At 42.0% G+C, this 17,031-nt stretch overlaps 1 protein-coding gene across 3 annotated transcripts in view; it reads right to left on the bottom strand.

The window, feature by feature from the left end:
- The window catches only part of CAMK4 (calcium/calmodulin dependent protein kinase IV), a 223,981-nt gene that overhangs the window by 12,101 nt on the left and 194,849 nt on the right, over positions 1–17,031 (bottom strand). For all 3 annotated transcript variants that reach the window (XM_073233007.1, XM_036995069.2, XM_073233018.1), the window contains 2 exons: positions 7,617–7,692; positions 3,390–3,516 (listed from right to left, as the gene is read on the bottom strand). In XM_073233007.1, coding sequence (XP_073089108.1) covers positions 3,390–3,516; positions 7,617–7,692 — 203 coding nt within the window. The remainder of the gene's footprint in view (positions 1–3,389; positions 3,517–7,616; positions 7,693–17,031) is intronic.

The following is a 17,031-nucleotide window of genomic DNA, read 5'->3' on the forward strand; positions in this document are numbered from 1 at the left end:
TTATAGTTCTCATAGTTCTCTCTAATCCCTTAATGGTACTTGAAGAAATAAGCCAAATGCTGGAGTAAAAGCCTATGTAGAATCAAAGTAAAGGTGTCAGTGACTTAGGGGCATGATTTGCTTAAAGGACCGAATTCAACCAATGGCAGACCATTCTGGGAAGTTCACCCCTACTTGTGATGATGAGCAGACGATAAATCTCCAGGAGGGTCAATAACCACAATAATCCCTGGCCCTGGACTCAGAAGGGGTGACCTGGAATGAGGCAGAGACTATTTGCAGTCAAGAGGCATGTTCAAGCCCTACTTACATCTCTATTTTTATGACCCCAAAGACCTGAATAGGGACTGAGTGCCAAGGACATGCTCCTGGGCCCTTTTTTTACATGATCTTATTTCCACCTTCATTCCTTTGTAAATACACTTTTATATGCATATAACACTTTCTAAAAATTTATGAATCCTTTCCATAACCATCTCAACTGGGAGTTATTAACTCCATAATGAGGGATGGAAGGAGGGTCAGAAAGATACAGTGAGTCTAAAGTCAAACAACTTATACTCGGCTGAGGCTGTATTCAAACTCACATGTCTGCTCACATGTAAAATGAGGGGCTTTGAGGATTTAAGGCCTAAGTTCTTTTTTAATTCTAATATTAGATACAGGATAACAAAAGCAGGCAGCAGGCAGCAAGTCAGAAGAAGAATAAATATCTGGTTTCCTTTTAATTCTTTTGCAAAGAATTCCATGTTTGGGGTAGAGATACTGAATTGTTGAGGGCAGAGATGTGAGGCTGCTTAGGCTTAAAATCTGACAGGAGGTGGAGGGCGGTACAGATGACTAACAAAACAAATGCACAGGCATAAAGAAAAATTTTGATAGTCATAGCTATCATCTGTTGAACACATGTACTAATAATTAAATACTAGTAATTTGATTATGTAAATGATACCTAATCCTTAACAATATCCTGGACAATTAGATATCTCCCTCCCATTTTTCAGTCATCCTTTTCTTCTTGCTCATCATACCTTCCTCATGAAAATACAAAGAATTTGTTGAAAGCCAGTATGTACCAAAAATTTACATATGTCAGTATCAATCTTTGCATTTGAAGGTAATGAATGATGCACTGAATTGTTAAGAAACATGCTGAAGGTCAAGAGAGATTCAGTTATCTTGTCAGGATTCAAACCCAAAGCTTTGTCGTCATGGCCACCCTTACCACTCAACTCCTCACTCACCAGCATTGTTGCCTAGGTGACGACAGAGCAAATAGGGTTCTGCTAGTATGTACACACTTATGGGGCTCAAGGATTCCTTTAGTTTATATGTTATAGAAATTTATTAATCAATGGAATTTAGCTGAATGAAAGTACATCACACCTAACCTTCTTATCCATTTAATTTGTATTAGGGATGAAAAGAAATGAAAGGAGGGCTCAATAAAGGAACTATTACTTGGCTGGTGGTAGTTACTAAACATGCTTTATATGCCATAAGTCTCTTAACAGCCTAGAGATAGCTACCAGTATCATCCCAGATAAAAAAGCTAAAACGTAGAGAGGTCAGAAAACAAGCCCTAGGTCATCTCTATGTTACAAGGAAAGGGGCACTTGAGTCCAGTAGTGTCACATTACAAATCCATGATCTATTTTCTGATTCACTCTTTCATCCAATAAACATTTACTGAGTCTGTACTCTACGACCATATGGTACTAAGAGTGTCCCTCCCAGAGCTTACATCTAATTAAGGAAGACCTTTGCACAAGTAAATATAAGTGACAACTATCATGAAAGAGGAAGTCCAGAGGGCATAAAAACACCGTGGCAGAATGAACCAACCAGCTGTGGGAAGGAGAGACAGGCAAAGCAGGGGCAGACCAACCCTCCTGCAGGGTGCCAAATGGCAGCTCAGGCTTAAAGATGAGTTACCCATGGCAAAGAGGTAGGGTGTGTGTGTGTGTGTGTGTGTGTGTGTGTGTGTGTGTGTGTGTGTGTGTGTGTGTGTGTGTGTGTGTGTGTGTGTGTGTGTGTGTGTGTGTGTGTGTGTGTGTGTGTGTGTGTGTGTGTGTGTGTGTGTACATACAGTGGGGGCATGTGATGAAGAGAGTTCAAAAGAAGGTGATATGGAATGAGGGCTGTGGGAGAGGGTGACAGGCTCCAGACCAGGCCAGTGTTGTATGGATCTTGTTACAGATTTTTTATTTTATCCGAGGAGCCTGAGAGCAGAAGAGTGCTGTGATGTGACTTACTTATAAGACCATTGGTCTGGATCCCACGTGGCGAGGGTACCTGAGAAGGGCGTGGAAAGAGGCAGGCACACAGGCGGGAAGTGTGTGGCAGTGCAGTGGGGGAGGGGGACCCGGCTAGGGCTGTGGGCGTGGGGGCGGCGGAGAGACCCAGGACCTGACCTGAGAAGGCGCTGGGAGGATGCGCCCACATGCCATGCACACTGCCCCTTCCAGGTCTCACCGCAAAGCCACGGCCGACAGGGACCTGTTTCATGAAGGAGCGTGGACAGTAAGGAGGAAATGTCTGAAGGAAGAAGCGCACGAGATAAGGAGCCTGGAAATCTGGACTGCTGGTTCCTAACACTGTCTTTCCGGGGTAAGCTGCGTGACCTCGGACAGCCCATTTCACTTGTCCGGGCTTCAGCACCCTCATTGTTACAGTGCGGCAAGACCAGATAACTCCTAGGATCCCTTGGAGTGCTAACCTTTGTGATGCAAAAGTCAGTTTTCAGTTATTTCTGTGGTTTTTCCCCTAGATTGATGGCAAATGTTTTAATCCCACGCTACCGTCCTCTTTACTGTGGGACAGGCGGCCTGCTCCCCAGAGGGTGTGTCTTCTGAATGCGAACAAACTTCAGTATTAGCTTAAGTGAGAAGCCAAGTGAAACAAAACAACCCAGACAAAACCAGAAAAACTCTGAGTACAGTGTGCTTGAGCATAATGCCGGTGATGGGACTTGCTGCTATCAGAATAGTTTGAGAAGTCTGAACATTTCAAGAGGCAATGTTGTTTTATTGGAAGTGTAACTAAATCTAAGTAAAAGCAAAGCCTCCTTAAAATAGAATTCTCCTGTGTAAATCATGTCTAGATTCACCCAGCACAACTGTCTTCATAAGCAAGGCTCTACATTGATTAGGTAGTAAAAACTAATACTGCAATAATTCGTAATTTGTGATAATTCAGCTAGTAATGTGTCAAACACCTGTTTTTCATTATAAGGAAAATGCATCCGTGTGCATTGTTTTATTAAAATACTTTATAATTATAAAGAAATAAGATATTCAGAGAAGCAAATTTTAAAAATGATAATGTGCATTAATTAGTTTAAGATGAATGTGAGGGATTTTGTTTCATTTTGTTTTGGTCACACTTACCAAGTCCTTGGCATTTAGAGATACTTCATCCCACCAGGGGGAGATAAAGTAATATTCACAATTCAGAATCCTCCTGAACATGAACTGATCGCCTCTTTCATCATAGAATGGTTCAAATCCACAAAGTCTAGAGGGACAAAAGATAAGGAATAAAATGTCTTTAAAAGTGTGTCTATTTCATCAAAATTTTGCAGAAGTTCAAGACTGTCCTTTTTCACAGCTTCCTGTTAGGAATGCAAGTCTATGCAGCACAAGTATGTAGTTGCCCTGTTATAATTCACTTTTCATTATGTAAACATACAATCATGTCTTCAGAAAGTACAAACAGATACAAAACCAATTTACGATTTCTACAAAAAGTTTAAATAATAGTAATTGTGAAACAAAACAATGGCAATAATAGCTAACACTATGATAGTCACTATGCGAACAACTTTCCACGATTTTCACTCACCAGGAACTGAGAAGACAGAGATTGATTAGAGTTTTAATTTATAAGAAAGTGGAAGAATTAGGATTTTGAAAATAAAAAAACTAAAAGAAGGAAAGAAAAAAAACCTTTCTGTCATTCTTATTCAGTCCTTTTCACTGAACGCCTCCATGGAAATGAGTATTAGATTTCCATCCCGTTCCAGTTTGGATTTCAGAGCGAACAAAGTAGGAGCTGAAACTACCGTCAGGGACTGGCCTTGTGAAACTTAAAACAGTGAACAGATGCAGCCAGCAGAGAAGAGCAGGCTACAGTCACCTACCCTTGAATATAACCCCCACTTTTGCACATCTTAAACATCCTTCACTATGTCCACCTTCATTTTCCACTGTGGGGTCAGCATAAAAACGAATAGGAAAAGTGGGAGAGAAGAAACCGAGAACCACCTCTGGCATCCCGAAGGGACAGAAGGAAAGTGTCCTGCCGGTCTGGGGTCAGCAGCCTCCACTGCTTAGGGATGTGCAGAGGTTCTGAGATCACTAGGGACCAAAAAAAAGTTTAAAAAGGAAGTCTCTGCCAGGGCCTATGTTGCATTTGACAAAGAATGGCGAGAAGGAATGACTAGGTCAAAAAACAGTTTCTCAAGTCTTCCTTCTAACTAGCCAGGATGGTGCAGAGCATGAACACTCAGGTGCACGTTGACACAGTGGGTTTCTAGAAGAAGCGATTTCTCACATCCTTTTGCTCAGGGAATGTCGTGTCAGGAGAGTATTGTCTCTTTCAAGTACTCCGGAGCCAGCCAGGAGAAGGCCAGGCTCAGGAGCGCTGAGGTACGGCTCGCATCCTCACCCCACACTGCAGGGGTGCCACAGACCGTCCTGCTCCAGCCTAAGGAGAGAAGGGGCGCACGGCCACACCTGGGTGGGGAGGCAGCTCAGCCCTCCCTGGCCCCCCTGTGCTGTCCACAACACTAGAAATTAGAGCCTGTTGTTGGAGAGAGTAGCCAATTTTCCAGGCCTAGTTTGAGGAACTCATGTTTTCCCTTTGGAAGTCTAGAGAGAATGACAGTTTGGAAGGTGTAGCACTCAAACGGGTTTCTTTCATCTCAATCATGTCAGCAAATGTGTGCACTGGTAACAGAGGTAAAAAATGTCATGTCAGCCTGAAATGCCAAAAATGGAAGAAATGTGACATAATGCAACACACACACACACACACACACACACACAGTGCAGAAACCCTTCAGAAATGGAAATATTTGAGTGCTGACCATGACAGTTTAGGAGGATATTAGGATTACACAGACCTGAAGTCTGAGTGTATAATTAATACAGAGCAGCTCCAAACCACTGGGTGGAAACACAGTGTTCCAAGTGAAGGAGAGAGTTTGAGTCTCGGAGGTTTCTCATTCTAATTCTGACCTGAGCTGTGCAGTTGTGGCTTTTGTCTGTGGGGACAAAGGGCTTAGGTGTAAAAGGTAGGGGGACCAGAATTTCTTCCTTTCCAGTCTACTGTCACCTTAAAAATAGTGAGGTCATAGCACAAAACAACCTGGTGGAACTTTTAATAATAACAAAGGAGATATTAAGTCCAGTGGCACCATCAGCTGGAGAGAATGTTTCAGTGACCCTTGCCTGGTGGACTTGGTCCATTACTAATGAACCACAGGTAAAACCAAAAGTCCCCAGGCTCAAGGCTGACAGAGTTAGGCCAAAACTAAAGGATATTGGTTGTAAGCAGCATGTCATGTCATTTGGGGATGACTGCTTATTTCCAACCAAGCTATTAACTGAGGGCCCTAAGTGACCAAGGGAGAGGCCCTTGACAGAGTTAAAATCATTTTAAGGACTATACTAAGATGTTTCTCAGTCACATTTCTTTCTCTTCATTTTCTCATGTCAGTGACAATATCATGGGTCTTACTCAATCCATATTTCAATTTTTTCAGGAGGGCTATAACTTAATTTCCTACCTCCATCTCTTCCGAGTTCTTCCACACCCTCAATGCTTCAACTCCTCCCATCACATTTCAACAAGAAATTATAATTGAACAGGCATGCTTACATTTTTGGGGCAAATCCTAATTGTTATTTGTGTGGATCAGTTTCTCACTTAATGTCACTAAGTATGATATGTCACCTACACAATTCAGGAGACAACATTCCTTCTCTGGTATAAAAGTGATCTCAAATATAAGATGAAGGAAATCTGTGATCTGACCTTAGGGATTTGTTTTATTAAATTAAGCACTTAGTGCGGCACATAGAAATTACCAACAGTTTGCACTTTCATAAGAAAAAACATGGTTCTCTCCCTCTCCAAATTCTTCTCAAGCTTTGATACAATCTAGATACACAGGGAATTGAATACTGGAAATATCTTTTGACACTACGTGATAGCAAATGGCTATGTTATGGGCTGCCTGTTAAACCTTTTTGTCTTGGCTACTGACCAATGAATATACCCAGGTGAACTTAGAATTGACTAATTTTCTTGGGTTCCTACACCAGTAACCCCCTTCCTAGCCCACAGTACTTAGACACCACACTTCCTAAGATCACTATGAAATTAAAAGCAAAAAAACAAAAAACAAAACCTCTTTCTGCTACGAACTGAATTGTGTCCCCCCAAATTCATATGTTGAAGCCCTAACCCCCAATAGGATGGTGTTTGGAGAAGGCATTTGGGGAGGTAATTAGGGTTAGATGAGGTCATGAGGGTGAGACCTCCTCATGGGATCAGTGCCCTTATGAGAAGAACCACCAGTGCCTGCTTCCTCTCTGTGTGCTCCCACACAGAGACCGTCTGCACCCTACGAAGGGAACTCTCACCAGAAACCCACTTACTCTCACCCTCATGTGGGACTTCCAGACTTCAGAACCATAAGAAATAAATTTCTTTTGTCTGTGGTTATGTTATGGCAGCCTGAGCCAACTAATACACTTTCTTTCACACCCAAAATTTCTTTACAGATTTGAATGTTACAGGTTCCAACAATGAACTCCCGCAGTAACCTCTAAATGGCAAAAAAATCTTCTTGTTCTGAATTAAACTCTGGAACTCATTGATACCTTGCCTTTGTAGCTGTTCCACAGCAACCTTCCTCCCCAGACACAGTTCCACCATTCTTGCTTACTTCCCTTGAATTAGTCTGCAATTCCATAATCTCTTTGGAAAACTTCCTGAGACCTCTTATTTATTAGGAGGCAGGAACTCAGGAATGGAGTTGAAGGTACCATAAGAGTGAATTAGCCCTTTTTTTTTTCTACCAGAGAAAAGGTTTCTCTGAGTTTAGAGTATTGAATTCAAGTTCTTTGAGAACCTTACAGAGATAGGAAACTAAACTGATAGCCAAAATGCATTTAAAACATTCCTGATAAGAAATGTACCAGTTTAGGATTGCTTAAGAGATTAAAGGGCCATTTGCACTTTAAAAGGGACTAATGCTCCATTTTGATGAGAGACAGATAAGTAAAATGACAGCAAGTTTAATAGCTGGGCTTAGTTTCACATGAATTACTATTGTCAAATTATGAATTGTTCCCCAAGTCTGTTACACACTGTATAGCAGAATAAAACTCAGACAAGCACCGGGCAGAAAGTCTGGACCCAAGAGAATTACAAAATAAAAAGTAATGCTCATTTTCGGAAAATTCTATCACTAATTACATTTAGTATATCATAGAACATCACAAAGCATCAAAAAAGTAATCTTGCTTTTTATGAGGACAATGAGTACCCGGACAATAGCACAGGAAGGCAAAAAGCAGGCATAAAGATTGCTTTCCTTCACTTACAAGATGTAGGTGATTATTCCTACAGACCACATGTCCACCTCGGGTCCATAGGCACAGCCTCTAAGAATTTCAGGTGCTGCAGAAAAAGTGGAAATTGTGTTAAGCTGCTGTTTACATTCAACATTTATGTTTAAATTCAACATTTTAATTACAAGCAATGAGGAAGGAAGGAATTTATCAACAGAAACTTCAGGACAGTTTTATAACCAATCTTCTTTCCCCAAAGCAAAGCATGAGGCTAAAAGTTCTTCTATCTTTTAGTGGGAGAGATTGTAGTTTCTGTGTTTGGGGTGCATAAAACTAAAGCTAATGTAACTTTAATATTCTGTCTTGGAGCATCCTGATACCGCTCAAGTCAGATTGAGCTCTATCTCTGTTACAAAAGGTCCCTTACTTCAAAGGGAGCTTTGTACATAGAAAAGAAAGAAATGACAATTTAGTATAGTAAGGGAAAAAAGGCACAGTTATGCTACCCTGAGCTCTAGATGAGCTGAAAGCAAGCACAGGGCATCCAGGTGAGTGTGCAGGGCGTGACCAGGGCAGCCAGTGGAAAGACTGGGAAGTCTCTAGTGCTGGGAGCTTGGAACAGGAGCTGGGAGGGGGTCTGGCACCTCAAGTTTGTCCAAGGACTAAGAACTCCTTGTAGGGCCCTGGCGAGCAGCTGTCCTGGTCAGCTTGGACTATGAACTGAGAAAGGGCAACTTCTCTGGGTACAATAGGGCCGCTCTTAATAGCCTTGCCCACCACTGTGAACACAGAAGGTCTCCTCAGCCAAGAAGCTGCCCAGTAGTATAGAAGAATGAGGCCTTTCATGTGCTCACTACCTTAGAGCTGTGAAAATGCAGTTACTGAGTCCAGCTGTTCGCCTTGAGGATGGGAGGTAGAGTTTGCCCAGCTAAGGAAGGCAGACGGGGGGAAGTGAGAGCCTCCATGCTGAAGTTGGGCTCAGGCCTAGAGCCCAGAGCAGCCTCTGTTTTCAACAGAAGTGCTGCAGGTGTCAGGGGGGTCCTTGGAGGAGGAGCCGACCGGTAGCTGCTGAGGGCTGGCAATGCTAGGGACAGAAGACCAGGTGAATGGGGCCCCTGTCTGTGCAGGCTGGAAAGGTCACATCCAGGGTGGTTTGTCAGTGAGTGCTGGAAGGACGCTGTCCCCATGGGACTCTGAATTTAATTTACAGGATGGCACACAGTGGATTTTCCACTGACATCTCCCTGTACTATCCCCTCTCTCCATTCTTTTCCAATCAGAATAGTCTCTCCCCTTAGAAACTGTGTTACATAAAAGACAGGAGACGAGGAGCCTGTACAGTGAAATGAGAGTGTATATTATAGCCCTCTTAGCCCCAATTCAGCAAGATGCACCCTTTAAGCAGTGGTATCTGGGACCAAGAAATTTTTCTCATCTATAGGTGAATTATTCCTTGAAATTTCTCCTTTAATGATTTAATTGACATAATTAATAAAAATGCATGCTCGATGCTGACCATTCACTCTCAGGGTTGCTTTTATGTCCCAGGGTAATCTGCACCCCCAGATGGCTCACCCCAACATGGAACTCCACTTGCAAACGCTTTGCTCATTACAATGCGAAGCTACCCCAGGTGAGGCGGATGTTTCCAGGAGGGCTGCTCCCACCTGCTTCCTCTGAGAGCTGGATGCATGCACAGTTAGGACCATGAGCCCTTCCCACTCGGTCTTAACATCCGTAAGGTGCTACCAACCCACACTGACACTTAATCACAAAGACAGGAACATGGTAGGGAGAGTCTTTTCATGTTCTGGGTCTTAGTTTTCACCTCTAAATTCTAAATGAATTGGACAAACTAATTTCCAAGTTTGCTTGGAGTTTTAACTGGCTATGATCCTGGTGACAGGATCACTGCTGATCGTTCAAGCAAGAGAGGCCAAGCACTCTGCCTACAGAACCTGCTGTGTTCCCATTCCTCCTGCCAGGGCCCCTACTGCCTGCGCTGCCCTGTGGGCATCTAGCCTGTTGGCTGTAGTGAAATCAGTCCTCTCACCGCAGTGTGCTATTCAGAGATCAGCATGCTGTTGAAAGGTCAGATGCTTCCTCTGGCCATTCTTCATAGCTTCTAGGCCAAGGGCCCCATATGAACAAAACTCTTTTTGCATCCCCTGTATAGGGCATCTAGGTCTCTTACCAACCATGGTAACATCTCATCTCCCTTCAGTGCACTGGGCGCAATACCCCTCCACAGAGGCAGTGTATTTCCTTGGAAGGCATCATGCTGCAATGCTAGTGAACTTGTGGAGTGAAAAGCTAACCTTTCCACAGTGAGGCTGAGACAAAGGAATATAGAATGATTTTGCCCTCCATTAAAGTTCTCTTTAAAAGAATTAATACTATTAGCATGGAGAAGACAAGTAGTGACTCTATAGAATCTTACTATGCTGATGGACAGTGACTGCAATGGGGTTGGGGTGGGGTGACTTGATAATATGGGTGAATGTTGAAACCACAATGTTGCTCGTGTGAAGCCTTCATAAGATAGTATATCAATGACACCTTAATTAAAAAAAAGAATTAATACTGTTTACTAGTCATAATATAAAATTTGGGTGAAACAAACTCTAAATACCTAGACAGAATTCAATTCCATTCAGAGTGAACTTTCAATATTTTCAGTTACTAGTAAATATGACCATGACTTCAGCAAAACACACTCTCGTAATTGATGTGAGTGCTTTCCAAGAGCCAAAAGCTTTTCCAGAACAAATTTCAGGCTCCAGCATGCCCGCACCACAGGTCTTCCAGGTATCAATGTCCCTGCAGGTGACTACAGATCTGTGATTTTCTTGGAATGAAAAATAGTTGTCAACTCCCAATTTAGCACAACAAAAGACATCAACTAGACCATCTTTCAATGCTATAAGCACTTTCGGCTGTCCTTCATATCTCTTCTCACCTCATCGCCAAAACAAACAAAAGGGGGAGATCATTCTAAGGTGTGATGCAGTTTTAAAAAATTATTTAAAATAATTTAGAATCATTTATTCTGAAATATTCCTGGTTGTCTTCTAAGTAGGCCCAAGTGTTCTGTCATTTCCTAAAATTACCTTATTGTTCATTAAACCTATATGACACAGAGCTCCTAGGACCCTCATATTTGGAGATTCCAATCTCCAAATCAGTATAACTTTAGAAAACGGTACAGAAATAGCCAAGACATCAGACTTCTCCTTTTGAAAAGCAATTTCAAACTAAATATAAAAATTATATGAAAAATTCCAACCTAAGTTATGATATTTCTTCACCAAACATGCCCCTTAGATCTCAGAGTGCTGATTTTTTTACAAGATCATGGTACCATGAAAACATCTAGAGGTTGAGGGTCCAGCTGGAGATCGGGATGAATTCCATTTTATCACATGAAATCACTGTAACTAGTCTGGAAATGCTTCTAAAATAAAAAAGTATCAGGTATGATCTATGACACACTGATAGGGAACATTGGTGCTAGATTTCCCCTCTTTTCCTAAAGCCCTAGGAGAAAAATAGATGGTTTTGGCTATTAGTTGTACTTTCATCTTGTCATTTTTGATCCCTGCCTACCACTGAGTCACAACTACAGATTGATGCTCTTTATCAGAAGACTTTCCCAAACTACTGCCATCTGTTTTGAGAAAGACAAATCCAAGGGAGGTTGAGGGAATGAAATCAATAGGTTCATTCATTCACTTATTAAACCAGGAAGTATTTATTAAGCACTTGCTGAGTGATAGGCACTCTTAAGTGGTGCTGGGAGAATAGGAGAGTTAAAGAGAACAAGTCTCTGCCATCACATAGCATGTAGTTTGCTGGGCAGGTAGATGTTGATCAAGAAAACCACATGACGAAATGCAAAGCGGTAACTGGGAGTGCTCGGAGGGAGTGTGTCTCCAACAGGGGGTTGGTTGAAAAGATCGGAAGAGACTGGAGAAAATAAAGAAAACAAAACTGGAATGTGAAGGACTTAGAGAAGATCACCAGGCAAAGGGAAGAGGGTGGTGGTTGAGGAAAGAGAAGAAGGTTCTGTAGGAGAAAGTCCGTGGTTAAGAGACCTTGTGGTAGGAAGAGGCAATGGGCCCCCCAGGAGCTGGAAGTCAGTGTGGCCGGAGCACAGTTGGGTGCAGTGAAGCCCACCTGTGATGAGCACATGGGGGGGCAGGTCAAGGTCAGACTGCAGAATCCAGTAGGTCCGGGCTTTTGTATGTTTGTTTGTTTTAAAATTATTTCCAGGACTTTCATTTTAGTGATTCAAACATAATGGGGGAAAAAATCTGTTTTCATCTTCAAGCTGGAATCTGACTTTACAGAATGACTTCCCCTCCTACAGCTGAGGCAGAACCACTATGGGTCTTTCCACTCCAGATGCTTGTCTTGAATTCAGCATTCCCTTGGAGCCACAGAAATCCGTAGCATCATCAGCACGGCATCTAGAAGTCTCTCTAAACAATACCTTTGGGGAGTGAGCAGCATGGAAGGAGGAGGGAGAGGAGTTTATCTGCCAGAATCAGAAGAGCAGTGTTTGAAAAGTCTCTGCCCCTTCCCTGTTCTGACCTTGGTGGAGAAAGGCAGAGGCATAGAATGCTCTCAGGACCACCTCCTGTAGGCAGAGCAGAGCCCACAGTTCGGCAGACTCCCACCTTCAGCTTTTCTTAGCCCCTGTACCATGTGTGCTCCTTTGTTATGTTGCATACATTTGGCAAGAATGGGGCACAGCCATTTTAACTTCGTCAAGTGCAGTTTATGCACGGACAACAGAGAAGACAGGCAACATCCCAGTGCAGTGTGGTAAGTGTTAGAGCAAAGATGTCGGCCAGACTGGGGTACGGATGAGGTGCTTCCAGAGTGCGAGGGACCTCTGGCCAGGAGCAGCCTTATCAGTTTACCACATGTATCAGAGTATTACCAGTTCTACGCACACCATGCTGCGAAAGGTTGTGAGGAACTGAGAAGGCATTTGAGGCCTCTGTCGCTTTGGTTATCTATGACCTGTTAGTGTAAAGCAAGAAAAAGTTTGAAGGAACTTTTCAAATGCAAGTGATTTGCTCTATGTTCTAATTCATCCTTTTCATTTTCCTGGAGCCTTGATTGTTGACACTACAAATATCAGTCGGTCCAACTCTCACTTAATATTTTTCCTATAGGCTGTTAAAAACGTCTTTCTCACCACCCAAACTGTATGATTTATTTTTACATAAATCCTTTCAATGGGTGAAAAAAGATAGCCTGTTTATTGTCCTCACCTTACTTTCTCTTTTTTTAATAACACCCTGAAGAGAAAATAAAATATTTGAGAACACCTAGTGCCTTCAGAAGAGGAAAAAATAAACACAATTTATTTTTATTACCCTGTGAACATTTAATTCCTATGAAATTCACTTTCCTACTATTCCACTGAGCCCTCCTAACTTGGAGCATCACCATTTGTTCCACATCTTAATCAGACTGAGTCTCCTGGTCACTTTCAAGTCGTGACAGATGCTGGTGCCGAAACAGCAAAAGAGAGAGCTGACTGTTAAAAAGCTGCCTTTTCACTTTTGTGGGATAAGGGAGAGTAGGAATAAATAAGCCCAACTCATCCTATTACTAACATTATATAAGAATCTCTATTGCATATGGAGATGCACATATAAAGTGACACTCTCAGAATTCAAACTCTGTCTCTTGTGTTCAGGATGGCAAATACTGTGTTTTTCTCTAAATGAGCTATAAATCTTGGTAATTATCAATAATAATTCCTGAGAAAATGCATTTTTATTTTATGCATATCTTTTCTGTAAAAACAGTCTGAAATGGAACAGTTTGTGGGTGTTCGTGGCCCAAAGAGAACATTTTAAGCAAGTCTTCTACCCACTTGCCATCAATCACCTCCTGCTTTGACCTCTTTTCCCTCAGCATCCCACCCTCACATAAGTATTAATAGAGCTGAATCCTCTGCTCAGTGAATTCTCAGGCACAGTCGGTTCTGTTCTTGAAGTCCCTCACAGCTGTACAGAAGTGGGCACAGGAAAAGATTTATGGTACAGACGCCCAGAAGTGAAGGATTACCCGCACATGAAAAGACTATCTCTAAACCAAAGAGGAGGTGAGACACGGAGGGACACTGTTGGTGACAGTCTCTTGAGACTCAGTTTTATCAGCCACCTCAGGCCAAATTATAGTCGATTAACTGTGATTTAACTAAGTGGTTACCATAATCCTCAACTTAGCTTAAGTATTTTAAAGATATAGACACTTCTGTGGCAGTATTGTTTAATACCATATAACATACTTCTGCCAGGCAATAAAAAAATTACACTCTTCCTCTGCTGCCCTATTGACAGACCTGAATCCAGAGAGATGAGTCGGTCAGCCTTAGCCACCATTTCCCAGGCCAGAGAGGCAGTCCCTTTTAGTGATGACAGCTTTACACGTTTTGCATATTGAGCCCCAAATCTGTGCCTACAGCATGCATTCCTAATTCTTACTAATTCTCAGGCTGTGGAGCTTCCTCTACTATCTGATGGTCTGTGAATGATATACGTGCTTCCTCTCTTCTCTCTGGCCTCTTAATGGTGATGTTGCCCAGGATCAGTCTGCATTAGTTCCTTTTCTGCTGTGGTAATGCTGGAGTCTCATGGCTTTAAAATGCATCTATATGCTGATAATTCCCACATTTGTATTAACCCCCATGCCTTTGCTCCTGGACTTCAGACTTAACACCCTTCTGGCCATGTCACCTCCACTTGGATATCTAACAAGCATCTTAAAACCAACATGCCTCAAACCTGTTGCTCCATCTCCGTAAACAGGAACTATCCTTCCAGCCGGACTTCTCTCATGCCCTCTCTGTCCCTGCTCTCCCACCACCCAGCCTCCTTGCTGGACCTTAAAGACACCCAGGCGTGTTGCCACCTCAGGGATGGTGTCCTCTGTCCCCTCAGTCCAGAATGTTCTTTCTCTAGAGATCCAGGTGGCTTGCTCATTCCCTTACCTCTTTCAAGTCTTTGCCCTATGTTGTCTTCTGACGTGCAGCCTTCCCTGACCCCCGCTCACCCTGTTTTAGCAGTTACTCAGGCTCCCAGCACTTCCTGTCCTCTTCTCAACTCTACATTCTTCTGTAGAAATTATCACTTTTTTATTAAGGTATTATTGATATATGCTCTTATGAATGTTTCATATGAAAAACAATGTGATTACTACATTCACCCATATTGTCGAGTCCCTCCCCATACCCCATTGCAGTCACTGTCCATCAGTGTAGTAAGATGGCACAGATTCGCTTTTTGCCTTCTCTGTGCTACACTGTCTTCCCTGTGACTCCCCACACCACGTGTACTAAACATAATGCCCCTCATCCCCTTCTCCCTCCCTCCCCACCCACCCTCCCACACCCCTTCCCTTTGGTAACAACTACGCGTCCCTTCTTGGAGTCTGTGAGCCTGCTGCTGTTTAGTTCCTTCAGTTTTGCTTCGTTGTTTTATTCCACAAATGAGGGAAATCATTTGGCACTTGTCTTTATCCACCTGGCTTATTTCACTGAGCATAATATCCTCCAGCTCCATCCATGTTGTTGCAAATGGTAGGATTTGTTTGTTTCTTATGGCCGAATACTATTCCATTGTGTATATGTACACTTAGGTTGCTTCCATATCTTGGATATTATTGTAAATAGTGCTGCAATATACATAGGGGTGCATATGTCTTTTTGAATCTGAGAACTTGTATTCTTTGGGTAAATTCCTAGGAGTGGGATTCCTGGGTCAAATGATATTTCTATTTTTAGTTTTTTGAGGAACCTCCAGATTGTTTTTCACAATGGTTGAACTAGCTTACATTCTCCCCAATGGTGTAGGAGGGTTCCCTGTTCTCTGCATCCTCGCCAGCATTTGTTGTTCTTAGCCTTTTCGATGCTGGCCATCCTAACTGGTGTGAGGTGATATCTCATTGTGGTTTTAATTTGCATTTCCCTGATGATTAGCGATGTGGAGCATCTTTTCATGTGTCTGTTGGCCGTCTGAATTTCTTCTTTGGGAATTGTCTCTTCATATCCTCCACCCATTTTTTAATTGGGCTATTTGCTTTTTGGGTGTTGAGACATGTGAGTTCTTTATATATTTTGTATGTTAACCCCTTGTCAGATACGTTGTTTACAAATATATTCTCCCATACTGTAGGATGCCTTTTTGTTCTGCTGATGGTATCCTTTGCCGTACAGAAGCTTTTTAGTTTGATGTAGTACCATGTGCTCATTTCTGCTTTTGTTTCCCTTGCTTGAGGACATGCATTCAGGAAAAAGTTGCTCATGTTTATATTCAGGAGACTTTTGCCTATGTTGTCTTCTAAGAGTTTTATGGTTTCATATGTTACATTCAAGTCTTTGATCCATTTCGAGTTTACTTTTGTGTATGGGGTTAGACAATAATCCAGTTTCATTCTCTTGCATGTAGCTGTCCAGTTTTGCCAACACCAGTTGTTGAAAAGGCTGTTATTTCCCCATTGTATGTCCATAGTTTCTTTGTCATATATTAATTGACCATATATGGTTGGGTTTATATCTGGGTTCTCTAGTCTGTTCCACTGGTCTATTGTTCTGTTTTTGAGCCAGTACCAATTTGTCTTGATTACTGTGGCTTTGTAGTAGAGTTTGAAGTTGGGGAGCATAATCCCCCCAGCTTTATTCTTCCTTCTCAGGATTGCTTTGGCTATTCAGAGAATTTGTAGTTCCATATGAATTTTAGAACCATTTGCTCTAGTTCACTGAAGAATGTTGTTGGTACTTTGATAGGAATTGAATTGAATCTTTAGATTGCTTTAGGCAGGATGGCCATTTTGACAATATTAATTCTTCCTATCCATGAGCATGGAATGTGTTTCCATTTATTGGTATCTTCTTTAATTTCTCTCCTGAGTGTCTTGTAGTTCTTCAGAGTCCAGGTCTTTCACTTCCTTGGTTAGGTTTATTCCTAGGTATTTTATTTTTTATGCAATTGTGAATAGAATTGTTTTTCTAATTTCTCTTTCTGCTAGTTCATCATTATTGTATAAGAATGCAACAGATTTCTGTGTATTAATTTTGTATCCTGCAAGTTTGCTGAATTCAGATATTGAGATCTAGTATTTCTGGAGTGGATTCTTTAGGGTCACTTCTTTTTATATAATTTACACACTTATTTTATTATTTGTCTTCTCCAAAATGTGCCATGCTTAAAGAAGAGGTTTTGGTGATGTTTTCTTCTCTGCTAAAACTTTAGCATGTAGAACAGTGCCTGGTGCATAGTAGGAGCTCTGTAAATATTTCTTCAATGAACAAAAGACTGAATAGCTACACAAGATTTCCTCTAGATTTAAAACTTGCAAGACAGCTTAAAACATGCCTGCCCTCCCCCTGCAGGGTCCCCGTCCTCTTCAAGGTCAAGAAACAAGATGT

The sequence above is a fragment of the Manis javanica genome, chromosome 1 (genome assembly GCF_040802235.1).
Source record: "Manis javanica isolate MJ-LG chromosome 1, MJ_LKY, whole genome shotgun sequence".
In the NCBI taxonomy this organism is placed as follows: Eukaryota; Metazoa; Chordata; class Mammalia; order Pholidota; family Manidae; genus Manis; species Manis javanica.